General features: G+C 51.2%; 1 protein-coding gene across 3 annotated transcripts in view; it reads left to right on the plus strand.

The window, feature by feature from the left end:
- The window catches only part of APAF1 (apoptotic peptidase activating factor 1), a 144448-nt gene that overhangs the window by 87427 nt on the left and 41848 nt on the right, over window positions 1-15173 (plus strand). For all 3 annotated transcript variants that reach the window (XM_068106327.2, XM_068106345.2, XM_068106335.2), the window contains exon 21: window positions 10040-10165. In XM_068106327.2, the coding sequence (XP_067962428.2) occupies window positions 10040-10165 (126 nt within the window). The remainder of the gene's footprint in view (window positions 1-10039; window positions 10166-15173) is intronic.

Here is a 15173-nt window from a genome sequence, read left to right on the forward strand (position 1 = left end):
AGTCGCCGCTATCGCATGATCCGAGGCATCACTTTCTAAGACGAAAGATTCGCTCTCGTCGATCGTCGCCACAGTGGCGCCAGCGATGTCAGCCTTAAGGCCCCCGAAGGCCGCCAAGGTGGCCGGGCTCATGGGGAACGTGTCGCAGGCCACGAGGGGGCGGAGTTTCGTGGATAAATTTTGCACCCACTTCGAATAGTGGGCGAATAGCCCGAGAGCGCGCTTCAGCGAAGCCCGATCGCTAGGCGGAGCCATATCGAGCAAAGGTCGCAGACGCTCCTTATCCGGAGAGACAGAGCCATGGGTCACGGTGTACCCCAGAAGATCTATCGTGCGTAGAGAGTAACGACACTTAGCCTCATTCATGGTTAGGCGATACCTCTGTGCGACCTAGAGGAAGCGCTTCAGATTAGCATCGTGATGCCCTTGGTCATACCCACAAACCGTAAGATTGTCCAGATATACAAAGACATCTGTCAAGTTCTCCTTAGTAACGAGGTCGTCCATAGCCCTCTGAAAACAGGTGACCCCGTTCGTCACCCCAAAAGGTAGTCGGGTGAACTGGTATAACCTTTGACCCGATTCAAAGGCGGTATAGATGCGATCAGCCCTAGAAATGGGGATCTGATGATACGCACTACGCAGATCGAGAGTGCTGTAGATTCCTCTGCAATGAATTGCGCGTCTGCTCGTGAGTAGCGCCGTGATTTTACTGCTACAGGAGTGCAGTCGGTGGTCAGGTTGGGAGCGTGTCCGTCCCACCGAATTCCATTTCCAAACGTCCATGTCGCTTAAGAAAATCGTGTCCCAACAGAATGTCAGCACATAATGCAGGCAAGACCATGAGATGTACATCTGGAAACATGCGTCCCTTTATCACAAGTTTCAATCGACATTCCCCCTTTGTGCTGAGCCTAAGTCCTTGGGAGGCCATGAAGATCCGTCGTGTAGTCCCGAGGACCGGCCACCCATGTTGACGCACCAGCCGTTGATCGATAAAACTATCCGTAGACTCTGTGTCGACCAAGGCCCGCGCAAAAATGCCTTCGACCATGAGCGGAATAATGGCCTGAGCAAGGCCGGAAGATCCGGCAGGTATTGTGCCGTCCAAGCGAGAAGATCGCGCCTCGCGTGTGGATCCCACACCGGCTGCAGTTTTCCGGTCATTTGAGCAGCCTCCGGAGGGCCCCCGTGCCAAACGCATAGTTGGTCGTGCCGGAGCAAGAGCGTGTAGTTCGTACGAGCTGCCGTCAGATGGCGCTCATGTCACGCGAGAAGGATCGCAGCCATCTGCAGTTTCATGTGCTGGAGCAAGAGCGTGTAGTTCGTACGAGCTGCCGTCGGATGGCGCTCGTGTCACGTGCAGCGTTTGCCGCAAAGCAAGAGGAGCTTTCAAAGCAGAAGCTTGTCGTTTGAGGAGGGCGTTCGGATGCCAGTCAAGGACGGTCGCTCCGCGGTCGGTCGTGTTTGCGCCATTTGTTTTGGCGGCCCGATGTATCTCACCAAGGTCGAGCGTGCAGCCAGGGGCCCACGAGGAGGAGGACCGCTCATCAAAGCCGGGTGAGGCGCTCCGCTCTGTGCTCGGTCCGTTGGCTCGGCGATAAGCCCATTCAAGGTCGCGCGAGCTCGTGTGCCCCGCGCGGTCTTCTTGCAGACTTTTGCAAAATGTCCTTTAGTAGAACACAAATGGCATATTGCTGCCCGAACCGGACACGCCGACCTGGGATGCTGTCGATTGCCACAGAAGTAACACGTCGCGTTTCGTTCAGGCCTTGGCCTGGCTGCTGTAGCTGCTGCCAGGCCGGAATCCGAGTCCACCTCGGGAGCGGCCAGGGGCTCGGCCGTAGTCGAGTCCGCACCCGTATCCTCGGGGGTAGCCCTCTCCGGTCGCGCGAGTTGAGAAGTCCCCACAACGACTCGTGTGTGGTCATAGGCGGTAGATTGCTCCCGGGCCTTCGTGTAGACGTGGGCCACCCGTAGTGCCTCCGCGAACGTCAGGTCAGCTGTCTCCAAAAGTCTGAGCCTCAGAATCGAAGAGCTGATCCCAGAGACGAAAGCATCTCGGACAAGATCGTCCTGGACTTGCTCGTGTGTCCGTACCTCTTGAGTACTGTCCGCAAGGAGGTGTCGCAGCTCCTGGGCGAAGCGATCGATCGACTCAGTGGGCTGTTGACGCCGCGTTGAGAGCAGATGCCTGTTGTACACCACGCTCCGTTTCTTAATGTAAATTCGCTTTAGCTCTGCCACGGCGGCATCGTACGTCGTACACCGTGCGATGCTCTTGTAGACGCGGTGGTCTACTTTGGTCTGCAGCACAGACAGCTTCGTTTCAGCGGTGGGAACGGTATCCTGGGCTCCGAACTGGTTCTCCAGCGTTTTGAGCCAGTGAGTGAACTCCGAGCCCGAATCCTCAGCTTGTGGGTCGGCGCCGAGTGTCGGTACATTGATCATCTTGTGTCCCGCCATTTCCGTAGATCTTAATTGTGATTAAATGTCGTGGAAATCAATCAGGTCCACAACTTTGTCCCATAGGTAGGTTTAATCACAATTAGATCTTTGGCATCATCCTGTAAAAATACAATCATGCGATAGATGTCAGGATCTTGGTATCATATAGAAACGACCGAAATAATAGTCAAAGCAAGCGAGTCTAGCATATATGTGCAGGTACGTACCATTCAAGACTACAGGACTACATGTCATAGTAAATGTCACAGGAGTGGCTCAGCGTCGCGGATGTCCCAGGTCTTATAGACGCCCCTCAGTGGTTTAAGCGAGCATCACTCCCGGGTTCAACTTTGGTATATTTTCACTACAACCCATACACCACGTATTCTGTTCTTTAATTTTATCTGTCCTAATCCCTTCCAACTTCCTCTCCATTACTTGGAAACGATTTTCCATTTCTTCCTTAAGTCCAGTCATCTGTCCTTTCATATTTTTGGCCTCCGCCCTCTGAGCATCAATCCTCTCGGTCATTTCAGCTCTTTGAGAATCCATCTTCTCATTTATTTCGGCTTTCTGAACATCTATCTTCTTATTTATCTATCTATAATTCCATTAATCTCTGTGTGTATGTGTGTGTGTATGTGTGTATGCGACAACGATTTCTCGACAACTACCGGTCCGATATACTTGAAACTTGCCAGGTATATTGCTGGGGACCCGAGGATGTGCCTTTTCAAGGTTTGAAATTAATCGGACAAGTAGTTACCGAGCTATGGCGATTTAGCCGTTCGCCGTTCGCTTTGGCGTTGCGAATGGACCAAACCATTTCATGTAAATAGAGGGGGGGGGTTCTGTGGTCGTTGCGAATGGACCAAACCATTTCATGTAAATAGAGGGGGGGGGATTGTCACTGTACTCGCAAGCCGTTCGCCGTTCGCTTTGGCGTTGCGAATGGACCAAACCATTTCATGTAAATAGAGGGGGGGGATATAATTTTAGATATATATATAGTACGGGCATATATATAGTACGGGCATGCCCTAGTTTCACTAATTTCCGCTCTCTGAACATCCATCTTCTCATTTATTTCAGCCCTCTGAGCATCCATTTTCCCAGTTTGCACCCCCAGTATAGCCATAATGGAACTCAAATGCTGGCCGATGTCCCTCGGCATGGGCGACACCAAGTTGCTGTCACTGCCTGCTCCTGGGCTACTGTGATCGAATGGGTGGCCGGAGAATTTTTTTCAGCACCCTCTAGCTGGCTGGACTCAGTTACCCTTTCCCCAGATGTAACTGCCCCATTAAAAAACCCACTTTCATCCACCCCTGGGTTTAGGGCGAATTTTATTGTCCTCTTTGGCAAAGCTTCCTGCATTGTTTTCACCATTTCCTCAAATTGAACTTCGGACTTGTCCACATCAATACCCTCCTCCTTACTCATTGCCTCCCTAAGACAATCTACCAACACACATTTTAAACCACTGACGTCGAGATCACGTTTTCTCAGCTCTCTCCTAAGATCGCCGACACGCCAATCAGCGAGTTCTTTACCTTTTACAGACACTACCACCTCTGCATTTGCCATACCGACACTCATTTCCCAATTTGGGTGAAGATCCCACTCCTGACGCCACTTGTTACGACCTGGCCCCTGCGTGAAGGGCTCGGGGTACTGCCTATTGCTCCGGAGACCTTAATCGATATGCTCGGGAGACCAATACGTTCCCCATGGGCGGGTCGCGCCGTATGAGCAGTCAGAAGTGACCGAGCGAAGTTACCATCCAAATGCTGACACAATTTTACACCCCCCCCTCAACCCCCAAAATTCAACACACAGTATGCCAACCGAGATATGCAATGCAAATTCAAAACAGGGGAATAAATGCAAATCCCTTACTCAGAATCAAGAAAAAAAACACAGGGTACAACACCAAGGAAAAGATAAATCAGAAGGAAAAGAAATCCCGCTGATATGCAGCGGCAAAGTTCAAGTAATTAAAGGACAGACAGGCGCCAAGACAAAACAGGCAAGACAATTAAACGACCCACCCGGTATCCCTAGCTAATCCCAAAGGGGAGGGAGAGGGTAGCAAAATAACAAAGAAATATTTGCCAGGATATAAAGGAAATAAAAGATAAAATAAAACCGGGAGGGGAGGGGAGGAGGGGAATTTCAGGCCTGTTTCAGATGGCATCCCTGCTGCCCTCGCCCCAACCACGCGTCCCGAGGGTGGCGCCTCCCTTCCACTCTTGTCTTTCTCAGTGGGTGTCCCCAAACTCCACGAACGACTTGCCCAGGACAGTTTCTGCAAGACCCTGAAGCCGCATTTTGCCTCTGGCCGGCTCAGACGAAACTTGACGAGGAGAAAACGCTTCGGCTCCTTCTCCCACGTTTTCCTCACGATCCCACGTGCACCGAGAAAATCCTCCTCCACCTCAATCTCTCCCGCACCGACTGTACCTCCAACAGGCAGCCCTCAGAGATATTAATCAAAGCCTCAAAAATCTCACACAGGTTGAGTTTCTCGTCAAAACCTGGACTGCGTGTCCTGCGTTCGTTTTCACCTTTTACCACCGACTTGATGCGCTCTTCTTCCTCTGCCCTCTCTTCTTCTTTCCTTCTTTCCAAAGGTTATTTCTCTATTCAATTATGCAGAGCTCTGGTGGGAGGGAGAAGGTCGATAAGGAAGATCTTTGTTTTTCTTTTAACAAAAGAATAAAATATAGTCGAAAGGAAAGGAAGAAAGAAAAGGGCAAATCTGGTTTCACAGCCAGCCCGGAATTTCACATGAGGTCCACCCCAACGATCACAGCTTCTCGTCATTGCAAGCCCAACCCCACGAGTGTACCATCATTAAACAATCCACCCCACGCGTGTAACACGGGGCATGTACATGATGGGAGACAGGGCATGTGTTTGCGAGTGATCTAGAAATAAACAGAAAGGAAAGGAAGAAGAGGAAGCAGTATGGGAGAAGTACGTACATTTGGAAATGTGATTTTCGTGAGATTATACATTTTATGATTGAGACGAAGGGGGGCGGGGGGGGGGAGGAGCATGGGGGTGGCAAGGGAAGGAAGAAAGAGAGAGATAAGGAAAGAAATGGTTTTGGAACTAAATATCTTGAGAAATGAGTTAAGAATGAGTGGAAATGATCAATGTATGACGTTCTGTTGTTTTGTCAGCCTTTGCAATCAATAGGATGAGAGTGTGGTGCTGTGCACACACGACTCGATTGCCAGAAAGGTAGGCCACAACGCGTGGATACAAACAAAAGTATCCGCTGCTACGCCCCGCCCACTACCGCCGCCGCCACCACCACCGCCGCCGGCACGGCCGACGCGGCCACCGCCGCCGCAAACCTGGTGCTACTACCATGCCAGGTTCGGCCGCAAAGCTAGAACGTGCCGCCCGCCGTGTTCTTTTGACGGGTCGGGAAACGACCGGGCCGGCGCTCACTTGCGGCCATGAGCGTCGGCCATTCCGACAGCCTCCTGTTCATCACGTCGGGGTCACCAGTGTGGTGCTGTGCACACACGACTCGATTGCCAGAAAGGTAGGCCACCGCGTGGATACAAACGAAGGTACTTTATTACAAGCTCGCACATCAGCACTGGGCGGGCTCGACCTTAGAGCCCGCATATATGTCCCGAGGCCACGCCTTGCCCCCGGGCGTGGCCGAACGGCTGAAAGGCGGGGCATGTAGCTCAGTTCCACGCCCGGACGCTCGCGCCACCCACTGGTGCGCGGAATTATTGACCGTTGTGCCCGCAACACGCGCCCCCCCAGAATTCCCGTGCACCTGAAGGGTGAGCTTGCGGGGAAGCCGGATGACCCGGTGCGCAGGTCGTCCTTGGGCGCCGTCCTGAGGCCCAGCAGGACCCAGGGGAGCCTGTCGGCCCAGCTGCTGTCGCGGAGGCTGGCCCGGAGCGCGACCTTCATTGAGCGATGAAAGCGCTCGCACAGGCCTTTGGCCTGGGGGTGGTAGGCCGTGGTGCGGTGCAGTTTGATGCCGAGCCCTTGCGCCACTGCTCCCCAGAGCTCCGAGGTGAACTGGGGGCCGTGGTCGGACGAGATGTCCGAGGGGGCACCGAACCGGGCAACCCACGTGGCGATGAAGGCTTGCGCGACGTCAGCCGCTGTCGTCGCCGCCAATGGCACGGCCTCCGGCCACCGGGTGGTGCAGTCCACCATGGTGAGGAGGTGGGTGAACCCCTGCGAGGGGGGCAGAGGTCCCACCAAGTCGACGTGGACGTGGTCGAACCGACGCTCGGGCACCGTAAACGGGGCCAACGGGGCCTGGGTGTGGCGGTGGACCTTTGCGTGCTGGCACGCGAGGCACGTCCTGGCCTAGTCGCGGACGTTCTTCCTAAGGCCATGCCAGACGAACTTCGCCGCGACGAGCTTCTGGGAGGCCTTCGTGCCCGGGTGGGACAGGGCGTGGATGGCGTCGAAAACCGGGCGCTGCCAGCCAGCGGGCACGATGGGGCGAGGCCGGCCGAGGGAGACGTCGCACAAGAGGGCCGTGCCCGCGACGTCGAATGGCACCTCGGTGACGTGGAGGCCTGTGACGGCGGTCCGCAAGGCCTGGATGTCGGGGTCGGCGGCCTGGTCCTCCGCCATCCGGGCATAGTCGATCCCGAGGTGGACTGCGTGTGCGACGGACAGGGAAAGGCAATCCGCCACCGGGTTGTCTTTACCCGCGACGTGACGGATGTCCGTCGTGTACTCGGACACGGCAGAGAGGTGACGTTGCTGCCGGGCCGACCATGGCTCGGCGACCTTGGCCATCGCGAACACAAGGGGCTTGTGATCGACGAAAGCCGTGAACGGGCGGCCCTCGAGCAGATGGCGGAAGTGTCGGACCGCCAGGTGGAGCCCGAGCAGCTCGCGGTCGAAGGTGCTGTAGCGGCGTTCGTGCGGGCGAAGCTGCCGGCTAAAAAACGCCAGCGGCTGCCAAGCACCACGCACCCACTGCTCGTGCACCGCGCCCACCACGTAGTCCGATGCGTCGGTGGTGAAGGCGATTGGTGCATCGGGCGCCGCGTGCGCCAGCATGGTGGCGTTGGCCAAGGCCAGCTTTGCGCCCGCAAACGCCACGGCCATCGGCTCCGCCCAGGCGATGTCACCTTTGCCCGGCTTTCCCCGGAGGGCCTCGTGCAGGGGGCGCAGGAGCTGGGCGACGCGGGGCACGAAGCGGTGGTAAAAATTGACCATGCCCAGGAATTCCTGGAGCCCCTTGATCGTGCGGGGGTGCGGGAAACTCTTGACGGCCTCCACCTTGGCCGGTAAAGGGATGGCCCCGTGCCTGGTGATGCGGTGCCCCAAGAAGTCGATGGCGGTGACGCCGAAACGCCACTTTGCGGGGTTGATGATCAGGCCATGCTGGCCCAGGCGTTCGAAGAGCGTGTGGAGGTGGAGCAGGTGCTCCTCCCGGGACGCGCTCGCGATTAGGATGTCATCCAGGTAGACGTAGATGAAAGGTAAGTCGCGCAAGATGCTGTCCATGACCCGCTGGAACGCCTGGGCCGCATTCTTCAACCCAAAAGGCATCCGCAGGAACTCAGAGGCTGAAAGGGGCGATGACGGCCGTCTTTGGGACATCGTCCGGTTGTACGGGGACCTGGTGGTAGCCCCGGATGAGGTCCACCTTGGAGAAAACGGTCGTGTTTGCCAACCGGGCAGAAAAGTCTTGAATATGCAGGACCGGGTAGCGGTCGGGGGTGGTGGCATCGTTGAGCCGGCGGTAGTCACCGCACGGCCGCCATCCGCCGCCGGGCTTGGGCACAATGTGCAGAGGAGAGGCCCAAGCGCTGTTGGAGCGCCGTACGATGCCCAGCCGTTCCAGCATGGCGAACTCCGCTTTCGCCACGGCGAGCTTCGTGGGGTCGAGGCGGCGCGCGCAGGCGTAGACCGGTGGGCCGACGGTGGGGATATGGTGCTCCCCCCCATGTTTGACGGCCACCGCTGAAAAGGTGGGCCGCGTGAGTGCCGGGAAACTGGCGAGGAGGCGAGTGAACTCGTCCGCTGCCGGAAGCGTACAGACTAACCTCGCCGGGACGGAACCCTTCAGCAAGCCGCTTGGCAAGCCGTTCGGTGAGCCACTCAGCGAGCTGCTCAACGAGCCGCTCAGCGAACAAGCGAGTGAACTGAAGGTTTCGGCCTGGACGAGACGTCGACGCTTAACGTCCACCAACAGCCCATGTGCACAAAGGAAGTCCGCACCGAGCAGGGCCATTGGCACGCTGGCGGTGACGAACGACCATTTGAAGCACTGCCCTCCGAACCGCAGTGAGAGGCAACGCTTCCCGAATGTGCGGATGGGTGTTCCGTTGGCGGCAAGCAAAGCTTGCTTGTCGGACGCGGAGGCAGGGAGGACGCTTACCTGCGCTCCCGTGTCGCATAGAAAACGACGACCAGACGAGGTGTCCGTGATGAACAGGAGGCTGCCGGAATGGCCGACGCTCATGGCCGCAAGTGAGCGCCGGCCCGGTCGTTTCCCGACCCGTCTAAAGAACACGGCGGGCGGCACGTTCTAGCCTTGCAGCCGAACCTGGCGTGATAGTAGCACCAGGTTTGCGGCCGTGCCGGCGGCGGCGGCGGTGGCAGCGGCGGCGATGGTGGCGGCGGCGGTAGTGGGCGAGGCTTAGCAGCGGCCACGAGGGAAGCCGGGGGCGCTGTAGCCTCCGCACCGGGATCCACTACGGCAGCACCGTAAACCGACCGCGTGTCGCAGGCCGCGAAAAATTTGTCGGCCTCTCCGGCCAGGGTGCGGGGTTCCGTGATTTTGGAACCGGCCAGCGCGAGGCGCACCTGTACAGGTAGCTGGCGGAGGAAAAGTGCTCGGAAGAGGAAATCCGGGCGCTGGTCAGCATAAAAGGGACAGCATAAAATCCATCCGAACGGACGGTCGTGTGTCGCCGAGGGCGGGAAGGTCCAGGAGGCGGTCGGCGCGTTCGACCTCCGTGAGCCCAAACGTGGCGAGGAGGAGACGTTTGAGTGCCTCGTACTTGTGGTCGCCGAAGGATGGACACGACGCGGGCGGCAGTGCCGGGCCCGAGGGCGGCGACCACGTGGTAGTACCTGGTCTCGTCCGCCATGATGCCCCGGAGTTGGAATTGAGCTTCGGCTTGCACAAACCAAACGTCGGCTTGCGCTTCCCAGAACTCCGGGAGTTTGATGGTGACGGCTTTGGTAGCCATGGCGCGTTCGGGGGTCAGCGACGGCTGAACCAGTCGGGGTCACCAGTGTGGTGCTGTGCACACACGACTCGATTGCCAGAAAGGTAGGCCACAACGCATGGATACAAACGAAAGTACTTTATTACAAGCTCGCACATCAGCACTGGGCGGGCTCGACCTTAGAGACCGCATATATGTCCCGAGGCCACGCCTTGCCCCCGGGCGTGGCCGAACGGCCGAAAGGCGGGGCATGTATCTCAGTTCCACGCCCGGACGCTTGCGCCACCCACTGGTGCGCGGAATTATTGACCGTTGTGCCCGCCACAAGAGCATGTTATTATTTGTTGGAGTCACTGTCCATGTTTGAGTGATTTGGTGCTCTCCTGTTCCCATCCGGTGTCCCACAGGTTCTGAGCGGTGAAACCGGAGATCGCTTGTGCAGGGCCGCTTCTCGTAAGCACAATGTGGTCTGTTGTTGCCTCAACTCTGAGGGAGTGCTCATTGCAGCAGGCTATGAAGATGGAGACATCACGGTGAGGAGTCATTTCTGTTTTATTTGGTATTAGCATCTTTGTTGGCTATGAGGTTGTAATGGAATTTATCCAAGACCTCGTCCACAGAAGTGAGGCTTTATTGAAATCGATTCACACAAGTCCTAGGCACACAAGCAATTAACGTGTTCGCTATTGAATCGCATAAAGTATAAGTATAAAGTTTACTCGAGAACAGTATAAAAACCAAGCCATCGATCAGGTCTTACCAAGATGAATGCAGCGCAGACCAGAACATGGTGCGTTCAGAACGCGTAATTCTCCCTTCACACATAAAAAGCGCTCGACTATATATCCAGCTGGTGTGGCCCTGAATGGATTTCTCTCATCTCCTCTTCCTGTTCAGGCTGGAGTTCCCCAAGGCAGTGTTCTGGGACTTGTGCTTTTTCTGGTCTTCATCAATGATCTCTCCGACTCTCTGGAAAATCCTCTCCATCTCTTTGCTGATGACTCCACTCTCTGCCGCTCCATTCCTCTTCCCTCAGATCGGCAGTTTGCAGCCTCTTGACTCTCTAAAGACCTGGACAAAATCACAGACTGGTCAAACAAGTGGAACATGTCTTTCAATCCTGACAAATCTCACACTCTTACTATGTCTCTCCGAAAAGACCGACTGGACAACCCTCCCATCTACTTTCTCAACAATCATCTCCAAGAAGCTCTGTCGCTCAAGCTTTTGGGTCTCACTATCTGCCATGATCTTTCTTGGGAAAACCACATTTCCAAGCTGGCGACTGGGCATCCTCCGTCGTGCGAAGTCCTTCCTTGGCACACCTGAGCTCCTCACCACATACAAGGCTTTCATCCGCAGCTCAATGGAATACTGTTCTCCCCTATGGGCCGGTGCTCCTGCCTCACACCTGGCTCGTCTTCACGCTGTTGAAACCAAAGCTTTCAGAATCATTGGAATCTCCCGCGATGACGCTATCTCCGAGGGCCTTTGACTCACTCACCGCAGGCAGGTAGGTGGTCTTTCTGTCTTGTACTGACTCCTCTCCGGCCTTGCTCCCCCAGCTCTCTCTGTGCTTTGTCCCCCAAATATTCCTACAGGTCGCACAAGATCTGCCAGCAACCCTCTGATGGTTAAACTGCTGAAATCTAGGCTCTCTGCTCACCTTCACTCTTTCAATCCTCTTTTCTCCCGCCTCTGGAACAAACTCCCACACTCCCTTTAATCCCACTCCTCCCTCCAGGTCTTTAAAACAGCTGTTCACCACCATCTCTTATCTTCCCCCATCCAAAACCTTGATCTTTTCTACCCCCGCTAATTCACCCCAGATCCACTTTGTTTGAAATTCCAACTTCTTTCCTGGAAGTCATTGCAGTGTCCATATGTTTTATATCTCTCCCACCCCCCCCCCTTCCCATGCCTCCTCTGCCCCCCCCCCCCCAAAGCCCTCTCCCTCGCACAGATCTCTCGACGTCCCTGCTCTCAAATGTTGTGTTTGTGTCCTTCCCCTCTCTCCCCATCTTGTCTACCACTCTCCATGTTATATGTTTTATGTGTCGGTTTGTCTTTCTGTGTGATTAATGTTCGCTCTTTCACGAGCCTCGATCTTGTATACAAAAAAAGAAAAGAAATAAAAAGCACGCATTAGATCACAACACCCCAAAATCTTCTTCTTCTTCTTCTTCTAATGTCAGTCTCTCACGTGACGATCCCCTGGTAAACGGGGTATTTGGGGGAGAAAGGTGCTCTTGTTACATCACGTGTGTCATTCATTGACCTTCTGTCCAATGATTATAAACTTTCATCCATTCCTTCCAGGATGATAGACGAGAGCTTCCATCATCAAATAACGAGTAACGACGAAGCTTGTTCCAACTGCCCAGATGGAGAATTCAAACAGATGAACAATTGGATCATAGGGAAAATTCGGTTTGTAAGAAACTGATAGTTGGAGTAACATCCCGTCCAAAAAGGAAGATAGATTCATGAAGAACAGTAATCAATCATCTACCATATAAAACACAATCTCCGTTTGTGTGTTTGTACAGATGTCTGTCCCCCTTCATAAGGGCAGCTTTTAATGGCCAATCTTTTAACACGAATGTGTGTTCACTACGTTCTATTTTTGAGGATAAAACAAACTCGAAAAACATTTTCTATAAAAGTAATTATGTAATAATTAGAGAGTAATTATGTTTCTGCTCTTGGAATTGTAGACGGTGGCTTGCAAACCAAGCCTCAAGGGCAGTGTATAGAAGAGTTTTTTTTTAAATAACAGTAAATACAAGGAGCAGGGCGGTGAAATTCACTGCACGTGATGTGCAACGTCTACAGAGTGAAATGAGTGTTCATTTACATCTATATGTTGTCTAAAAAATAAATAAAGAAGATATAAGCACACCTGATACTAGGCCGAGGCTTCAGACTTTGGCACGCTCACGACGCTGCATCATCGAATAAACTGTTCCAACCAGTCATTTTTGACAGGATTTTTACTACTGCGGTAAATAAAGCTGAGACTAAAAAAGAACAAACACAACATGCCAGTTCAAACAATCCCATTTAGAGATGGTAAATAGGTGGAAGCAAAGGAAAGGAGTTAAAGAAGAATTTCTCAAACTTGTCAAACACAATAAAGTGAATAAATGGGAACTGAAGGTCAAGAAAAGATGGTCAGAGAGCCTACTACACTCTATTTCAACCCATAGCATACAAAAGGTTTGACCCCCTAGAGTTGTTGGGGGTATCAAGCTGAGTAAAAAAAAGTATGTAAGATTGACCCCCCCTGCTGGAACTAGTCACCAGACCCCCCTAAAATGACCCCAATAATGGGTTATTTCAACCCATCTCATACATGGACCAAATTTGGTTACAATATAGTGTCATGTCAGGACATTACAAAAATGTCAAATCTAACAACTTACCCTGCTGGAAAGGTGATGTTAGACCCCCCGCAAAGTACCCCCCAAAATGGGTTATTTCAACCCATCTCATACATGGACCAAATTTGGTCACAATATAGTGTCATGTCAGGACATTACAAAAACATCAAATCTAACAACTTACCCTGCTGGAAAGGTGATGTTAGACCCCCTGCAAAGTGCCCCCCCCTAAAAACGGGTTATTTCAACCCATCTCATACATGGACCAAATTTGGTTACAATATAGTGTCATGTCAGGACATTACACAAACATCAAATCTAACAACTTACCCTGCTGGGTAGGTGATGTTAGACCCCCCGCAATCTCCTATTGCATATACGAACCAAATTTGGTCACGATGTACAAATATAACAAATCTAACGTTACCCTTCTGGAAAAGGTGGGTGATGTTAGACCCTTCCTCAAAACAATCTACACACAAAATACATGATACTTCAAATATATAAACTCACCATCAGTCAATGAGGATTACTATTTATTATCACAAGACTCAAACATAAACGAAACATGACTTCCTGTCAGCAACAGAGCTCTTATTTTAGGGAAGACATCATGATTTATCGTTGTTTTAAAATTCATTTAAAACAATAAATGATACAGGAATAGGTCATTGGTGTGGTCATCAGCATCATCATCAGCGTGGTTTATTAAGTTTATTAAGGCTACACAGAGAGAAATGTTTACACAGCTTGTGTACAATTTTACACTTTTCTGATGTTAAAATAGAACTCCAAAACTGTTATGTAAACATTTACATAGGACCTGATATGTAAAATTTTACTAATTAATTATGTTAAGTTTTACATAATTCATATGTAAAAAAAAATTACATATCTCTTATGTAAACTTTTTGCACAGTAATTATGTAAAAATAGAACTCCAAAACTATAATAAATAATATATTGTTTACTGAACTAATTATGTAATTCGCGATTCCCGGTGCACACGAAGCGGTGAGATGCTGTCATAAATATCTGCCAATGTTACCGTAGTGCAGTTCAATCTGAGGATCCTGACTTAACGACTGTGTGACATGAATCCTACTTGATTTTTGCTTTAATTATCATCGTGTCGGCAAATTTGAAATAATCACAGCATTCTACAGTGTATGTGAGTCATAATAATTGCAAAAGAGAATGTATAATTACCTTCAAACCATGCAAAATCGGCAGACATTTATGACAGCTTCTCACCGCTTCGCGTTCACCGAAAAAAAATGGCGACGGGAATGGCGACTCTAACATAATTAGTTCAGTAAAAGAAAATCGGCCTTTACTTAATATTTATGTATTTTACAATATTCACAACACGTTTTGTAACAAAAAAACTTTAGTAAACTCCCTTGATTACATAATAAATGTGAATATGACAAGTTTACACAAAAGTTATGCTCTATTATTGTACATACTATTAGGCCTATGTTATACTTTTACAAAATAATGAGAAATGAAAGAAAACATAACTTTCTTTACATTATTTTGTGTAAAAGAATACCAAACTCTGTAAAATGCCAATGTTACATTACAAATGTGTAATATGAAATTTACGCAAAAGTTATGTTCCATTTTGGTACATAAAATTGGGTTAGATTAAGTTTGGGTTTGGGTACTTCAGATTAAGTTTCCATACTTACTATATGAAAGCATGTTGCTTAAAAACTGGAAAATCTAGAATATGCAGTTCCTCAAGGAGGGGCTCGTTCAGTATCTGTGAAAGTTAAATACAAAATGTATTTGCTATTTGACCATATAATGCTCATGAAATTTAGGATAGTATGCCTACAAGTCAATCATCTCTGATTGGTTTCATTCAGGCTTCTATTATTATATTATATTTGATCATGTCATGCTATTATAAGTGCATCAACAATATTTTATTGGTTGTCCTCTATTGGCTTCCGTAGTTTACAAAAAATATTACCAAGGAGGGCCTAGCAAGGTCATTTGCATACTTTTACTAAACTAGGGGCATTAAATGATGATGTATGTCAATGTACAGACATGTCTTAAGCTGTTAAGTTGTTACATTTGATAATTTGTAATATCCTGATGACATGATTGTGACCGAAGTTGGTTCATGTAAACGATGGCTTGAAAC

Source organism: Myxine glutinosa, chromosome 1 (genome assembly GCF_964187855.1).
Source record: "Myxine glutinosa chromosome 1, kmMyxGlut1.1, whole genome shotgun sequence".
In the NCBI taxonomy this organism is placed as follows: domain Eukaryota; kingdom Metazoa; phylum Chordata; class Myxini; order Myxiniformes; family Myxinidae; genus Myxine; species Myxine glutinosa.